Consider the following 7,452-nt stretch of genomic DNA (forward strand, 5'->3'; position numbering starts at 1 on the left):
GGTTACCCTCCCGAAGGCCTTTTCACATGGGCGAATGAACCATGGTCGTCGTTAGACTTTCTTGGAAGGAAAGTCCTTCTGGCCTTCCTCCCATGTCCCATTCCCCTATACAGTACGTAAAGGTCCACGGTCGGCAGAGGATGAATCTCCGTCATCCGTTTGGGACTCTTTCAAAGACGGTATCTCCCTATCCTAACTACACCTACCAAAACTCTGAATCACACCTAAAAACTCCTAACAAGAGTGTGCTCGTGTGCCACATGTCTGTCCACGAACCCCTCCCGCCGACCCCCCACGCCGGGGGATTAATCCGGCGTTGGCGATTCCAGGCTGGAAAAAGCCCGGAATCGCCTCCCCTGGATCATTCCCCATTACAAGCTCAGTTGTGGACGTTGAGGATATGTTTGCTGCATCCAAGATTGGTAGAGGAAGAATTCACATTGGGTAGGAAGATGACATTCTTGCTTTTCTCCGATTCCTCTCCAAGCTGCAGGAAAGAACAATCCTTGTTTTGTGTACTGTAGGAGAGAACAATTTGCTCTGATGAGGCCAAGATCTCAAGAACACAGGAATTTTCAACTCGTGAATGGGTGGCGAGAAGCTTGAATTTGGGTTTTGGGGCACCACGGAATAGAGAAAGGAACATTATCTGAGTCTCACTCCTGTCTTGTGCATTCATTTTTGAAAGCAAAATGTGATCTGATTCCTCCTTAAAATTAGAGCACATTCCATTCCACGATCGAATGTTCAGTCCATGCAGCCTGCAGTGTCACCTCATGTCCTTGAGTTCTTCTCGGGATGATGATGCACATACATACAGGACGAGCCAGGGATCCCTGCCATACGTAAATTATGCAACCCGATCGTCGCTTAGGCTCGTGGGCCGAGGTTTTTTCGCAGCGAACGTACACAATCCTACTGGTTGGTAGCTTGTCCGCTGCTCAGGCAATCGACCCCGAATTCTTCGATGGTTCGCCCCAAGGACAGTGCAGTGCTGTTGCAAGAATGTTTCCGTTCAGGTACTTCCGTCCTTTATTGTATTTTGCAATGGTTGAAAAAACGCGCCTAAGATTACCTCGCAGGGCTCTCCTTAAACTTTTTTCCTAGCTAACACCCACTTCTCGCGATTGATTTTTGTGGTGATGCAGGTAGGCCAGGGACCGACCGCTTATGGAAGGAATACTTCACGGATCCCTCCCATTGGTGGGACAACCGAGAGAGGAAAGTGAGTGTGCCAGGATGATTTACACTATTGGAGCTGGTGTGACGAGTCTCTTATGAATCTTAATAACAGACTAACTCAAGCTCTCCAGATTTTCAGACGTAAGCTTACCAAGGGGTCGCAACGCACAGATGGCTGCTACAATCCAAGTTGGGTTAAATACATCCCCACTGATGAGGCCCAAAAACTGTGGCTTGGAGGATGAGTATGGCACGGCTGGCTTTAGGTCTGGAATATACGTTAAGGCATGTAAAGCAGAACAACTGGGCAAGAAGAGTCCCTTGAAAACCCTCGGCTTCGAGGAGGCACTCACTTCTATGGAACGGATGCTCCAGCTGCCTTCCGTTGAGGACCTTGCATGCATCTTGCATCAGTGCAGAACATTGAAACACGTAGCTCATGCCAAGCGCTTGTATGCCTACCTGTGCAAGAATGGGTTGGAACATCATAGATCTCTTGGGAACTATGTCGTTCCAATGTTGGTCCAAGTTGGAAGCATGCATGATGCTCAGCAGGTTTTTAATAAGTTGGATGATCCGAATGTGTATTCTTGGACTTCTCTCATCATGGGTTATGTTGAATGTGGGGCATCGCAGCATGCCCTTAACCTCTTCCAGAAAATGCAAGATATTTCTGTACATCCTGATAAGTATACTTTTGTGGCCGTACTGAAGGCTTGTGCTAGGCTGAAAGATGCAGAAAGAGGCCGAGAATTACATACTGAGATTGCCAAAAAGGGATTTACAAGTGAACTTTTTGTTGGCAGCACCTTGGTGGATATGTATGTTAAATGTGGCTTGCTTACAGAAGCACAGGAAGCATTTGACATCCTGCCAGTTAGAAATGAGGTTTCGTGGACTGCACTAATGGCAGGTTATGCCGACCATGGGTTTGGTGAGGAAGCGCTGAACTGTCTTGAACAGATGCAGCTGGAGGGGGTCTCTCCAAATGCAATGACATTTGTTTGCAGCTTGAAAGCTTCTAGCAGCATAGGAGCCATAGACAAGGGCCGAGTGATACACGCTGAGATTGCTAGAAGGGGACTCGAAAGAAATCCTTTTGTTGGCAGCACCTTAGTGGACATGTATGCGAAATGTGGCTCAACGGCAGAAGCATGGGAAGCGTTTAACAAGCTGTCAGTTCGAGATGTGGTCTCTTGGAATGCACTGATCTCAGGATATGCCAAGCTTGGGCTTGCTGAGGAAGCGCTGAACTCTCTCGAACACATGCAATTGGAGGGTCTCTTCCCAAATGCTATCACATTTCATTGCAGCTTGAAAGCTTGTGGCAGCATAGGAGTTATAGACAAGGGCCGAGAAATACACGCTGAGATTGCCAGAAGGGGGCTGGAAAGAGAGGTTTTTTTGGGCAGCACCTTGGTGGATATGTATGTCAAATGTGGCTCCCTTGGAGAGGCGCAGGAAGCCTTTGACAAACTGCCAGATCGAGACCAGGCCTCATGGACGGCACTGATGACAGGGTATGCTGAGCATGGGCTTGGTGACGAAGCACTGAATTGTCTTGAACAGATGCAACTGGCAGGTCTCTCTCTAGATACTGTGACAGTTGTTTGCAGCTTGAAAGCTTGTGGGAGCTTTGGAGCCATAGACAAGGGTCGAGAAATACATGCCTACATTGCTAGGAAGGGGCTGGAAAGACATTTTTTTGTTGGCAAAACTTTGGTGGATATGTATGTCAAATGCGGCTCGCTTGCAGATGCATGGGAAACATTTGACAAGCTGCCAGTTCAAAACGAGGTCTCTTGGAATGCAATAATTGCAGGCTATGCAGAACATGGGCTAGGTGATGAAGTGCTGAACTGTCTTGAACAGATGCAATTGGAGGGTGTCTCCCCAAATGATGTTACGTTTGTCTGCAGCTTGAAAGCTTGTGGCAGCATAGGAGTCATAGACAAGGGCCGAGAAATACATGCTGAGATTGTGAGAAAGGGGTTGGAAAGAGATGTTTTTGTTGGCAACACCTTGGTGTGTATGTATGCCAAATGTGGCTCGCTTGCAGAAGCATGGGAAGCATTTGACAAGCTGCCAGTTCGTGACCTGGTCTCGTGGAATGCACTAATTGCAGGGTATGCCGAGCATGGGCTTGGTGAAGAAGCACTGCAGTGTCTTGAACACATGTATTTGGACGGTCTCTTTCCAAATACTGTCACATTTAGTTGCAGCTTGAAAGCTTGTTGCAGCATAGGAGCCATAGGCAAGGGCAGAGGAATACATGCTGAGATTGCCAAAAAGGGGCTGGAAAGAGATCTTTTTGTTGGCAACACCTTGGTGGATATGTATGCCAAATGTGGCACACTTGCAGAAGCACGGGAAGCGTTTGACAAGTTGCCAGCTCGAGATGAGGTCTCGTGGAATGCATTAATGGTAGGATACAACAAGCATGGGCTTGGTGAGGAAGTGCTGAACTGTCTCGAAGAGATGCAACTAGATGGTCTCTGTCCAGATACCGTCACATTTAGGTGCAGCTTTAAAGCTTGTGGGAGCATAGGAGCCATAGACAACGGCCGAGAAATACATGCCGTGATTGTGAGAAAGGGGCTGGAGAGAGATATTTCTGTTGGCAATGCTCTGGTGGATATGTATTCCCAGTGTGGCTTGCTTGCTGAAGCATGGGAAGTGTTTGACAAGCTGCCAGTTCGAGATGTCATCTCCTGGACTGCCCTAATGGGAGGATATGCTCAGCTAGGAGAATGTGAAAGTGTTTTCCATTTGCTTGAGAGAATGAGAGGAGAAGGGGTAAAGCCGGATGGGGTCACATTCTCTGTTGTTCTTACTGTATGCAGTCACACAGGTCTAGTGGATAAGGGCCAGAAGTACTTTGACACCATGAGCAAAGACTATGGTGTCACTCCAACTATTGAGCACCACACTGGCATGGTTGATCTCCTTGGCCGTGCAGGCCAATTAGATGAGGCGGTAACAATGGTAAAAAAGATTCCTTTCCATCCTAATCTTGTGGTGTGGCATACAGTATTGGGTGCTTGTCAAAAGTGGGGTAATGTCGGGATTGGAAGACTGGCCTTTGAACATGTGGTGCAATTGGACGATAAGGATGCCACAGCTTATGTTTTGATGTCTAACATCTATGCAGATGCTCACAGGCAGGAGGAAGAGAAGGTCTATGCAATGAGCGTGAAAGAACAAGCATTAAAGTAGCCAGGACAGAGTTGGTGGTATTGTGCATTCATTTTTGGTGGGAGATAATAAAGAGCAAAACTTTATATACAAAGCCAAAATACTTTTGAAAGTGAGAGAGGAAGGGTATGTCCTGGATTTGCATTGTATATCATGAGACACGTCCGTTCATGCAAAGAAAGATGGGTTATGTGTGCACAGTGAGAAGCTGCTATCACGTGTGATCTAATCAATACATGCAAGGCCACACCCATAGATGTTGTTGAACGTGCAGTGCAATTGGATGGAAAGGACGCCGCAGCTTATATTTTGATGTCTACCATTTATGCAGATGTTCTCATGTAGGAGGTAGAGAAGAAGGTCAACACCATGAGAAGTTAACGAACAAGAATGGAAGGTGGAGGGCATGGAGGCAGACTCGGATGGGACAGCCCATCTTTTCCTTGGTATATAAAAATTTGCCTAATTCGTGTTTCCTATGTGGACTTTCTAGCCATGTAGTGAAGAACTGCCCTCAGAAAAAGGGGAAGCCAAAGCTGGTTGTTGAAACCTCCAAAGAGGTACCGGTGACGACAGAATTGGATCCCTAAGGCTCCTAAGGAACAGCCTAAGATGCATTGGCATCAGGAAGAGAAAAGTAATGCCAATCCTCCCCATATTACGGGAAAAGAGAAGGAGGTGGTTCCCATTGTTACAAAAAACGCTTTTGATGCCCTTGTTGATTAAGAGACGGAGTGGGTTCAGGCTCATAAGGACTCTCTTGATGACATTGAGCTCAAGCAGGGATGGTCCAATGACTTTGAAGAAGAGTTCAACAGGGTTGACGATATGATCACTGATCTTTTGGATGAAAATGATTCAAAGGAAGAACTACCACAGATGGACCTGGATGAGCTGCAAGGCTGTGGCTGCTAAACAAAACAAGAGAAGGCTTTCATAGGTGAATGAGTACCCCTCTCAGGAAACCGCAGGGCTAAGAAGGGCCACAAAAGGAATGGTAAAACCAGTAATTTTCCTCACCCTTAATGTGTCTGGGCTCATTGACTCTTCATGAGGGGAGGAATTGGCGAGATGGCTGAAGGTAAACACACTTTCTCCATGTTTTTGGCTATTCAGGAAGTCAAAGTAAGTGGCTCAACTCTCAAGAAGTCAGTTGATAGGAGAAGAGTTTGGTATAATACTAATCATGAGGATGGAAGAGGAGGTACTGCAATAGGATTGCTTTCTCATTATCGGAACTCCATTGAAAGAGTTTGTATTGATGAAAGAGGCAGATGGATTGCTATTCAATGTCGTATGAAAGGGACTGCCTTCTCAGTAGTCTCAATCTATGCTCCAATAGGAAGTCAGAGCAGGAGCATGGAAATCACGCTCCTATATTGGTGGTAATATGTTTTTGTTAGGAGATTTCAATATGGTAGAAGTTAGAGCTGACAGATGGATGGGCATGGGATCCATTATTACAGGCTCTGAATTGCAGGCTGGGGAGGAACTTAAGGATACTGTCCATTTGGTAGACTCAAGTGGTCTAGAACTTTCACTTGGAGCAATGTACAAACAGGGTACAACAGAAGCAAGGCTAGACTTGACAAGTGCTACTTGTCCCAAGATTTACTGAGTCAAACTATTCAAATGCATATTCACAGAGAGAGATGTTTTTTTCTTAGGAGAAGATGCTATATCTAGATATCAAACAAAGAACCAACAGTTTCTTTGTCATCTACAAAAGGCGATTACACCGTCTCTTGTTTGGAGCAAGTGAAGCTACATGGTTAGAAGGCTAGTGCAAAAAACATATTATTTTGATGCAACACGATCTACAACAATATATGGTGATAATTAGTTAGCATAAGTACATGTAGAAGACTATAATATAACATTTCTGGAAAATGTCAAAGAGCATCTAATCAAAGTAAGAATTTACCTTGGAGACATCACACGATCAGATTATGCAAGTAGAGATAATGTTGCATACATTTTTATTAAGACATTGGGCAAATAGATTTAAAAAAAAATATGACAAGTTAATTGAAATTCCCATTAGTCTATCATGGAGCCACAATACTCATTTAAATGGGGGTCATGGAGTTCAATCCTTCTTCAAATCCTAGATTCACCATCTTGAGGAAATGCATTTATATTACAATCTCAACATCATGTAAAGGCATTGTAAAATTTTGTGAATCAAGCATTACACAAATAGTAATGAGCATGGGTGGAGAGGTTCATAGGGTCAAAATTATACAATTCCTTGAATGGTTATTTTGGATACGGTCAAGTCTAGATTGATCCAAAGGATAGCCTTAGCTTGTCTAAAATTACATGGATGTATCTTGGTTGATAGTACTAGACTATACGACTCATGTTTATAATCTTTTTGAGATGGTTTTTGTAATTTATGTATAGCATCGTGTTTGTATGAATATAAACCATCATTTCCACTCACAAGAAAAAATAAATCATACTTTCCAATACATTGTAATATTCTAGGAATTTTTTGAAGAGTGTACAAATGAGTCCTTACATTATTCTAGGAATTTTTTGAAGGGGAACAAATGAGTCCTTACATCATTCTCATGGTCCTTGCAAAAGTCCCTACACTACCCATTTCTTTTCAAAGGGGGTCCAATGTGTTCTTGCAAAAGTCCTTGCACTACTCGTTTCTTTACAAAATAAAAAGCATAGTCTCAATAGAAACAACGTAATGCTCTTTAAAGATATAACAATGATTATTTCTTTGGATGTATCGACCATTGGTACGGTTAGTCATATACATGTGCTCTATATGTTGTAAAATTGGGATAGGTGGTTAGGACTTATATGCTATATATGTTGTAAAAATGAGGTAGGTGGTTAAGACTTATAGGTCATATCATGTGATATTTGAGCCGTGGTGTGAATAGTCCTTACAGACTTAGGGGAATCCTATAGGGTTCAATGATTTTGTGTATCCTATTCTTCTTATAGTGATAGTGTACATTTTGTGTATAATATTCTTCTTATAGTGTAAAGGATAGTGTACATTTTGTATAGCCAAGTCAGTGATGTATCTCTTCCTCTTTACTATGTTTGTAG

The 7,452-nt window shown here is 43.8% G+C and overlaps 1 protein-coding gene across 1 annotated transcript; it reads left to right on the forward strand.

The window, feature by feature from the left end:
• The first annotated feature begins 403 nt into the window (after positions 1 to 403).
• LOC147885790 (pentatricopeptide repeat-containing protein At3g53360, mitochondrial-like) lies at positions 404 to 6,179 on the forward strand. Its single transcript, XM_087396835.1, has 2 exons — positions 404 to 1,019; positions 1,149 to 6,179. Exon 2 carries the CDS (start codon positions 1,354 to 1,356, stop codon positions 4,396 to 4,398), a length of 3,045 nt encoding a protein of 1,014 aa, XP_087252961.1. The 5' UTR covers positions 404 to 1,019; positions 1,149 to 1,353; the 3' UTR covers positions 4,399 to 6,179.
• The last annotated feature ends 1,273 nt before the right edge of the window (positions 6,180 to 7,452 follow it).

The sequence above is a fragment of the Dipteris shenzhenensis genome, chromosome 25 (assembly GCF_047967505.1).
Source record: "Dipteris shenzhenensis isolate YYH24624 ecotype China chromosome 25, Dip_SZ_1.0, whole genome shotgun sequence".
Classification (NCBI taxonomy): domain Eukaryota; kingdom Viridiplantae; phylum Streptophyta; class Polypodiopsida; order Gleicheniales; family Dipteridaceae; genus Dipteris; species Dipteris shenzhenensis.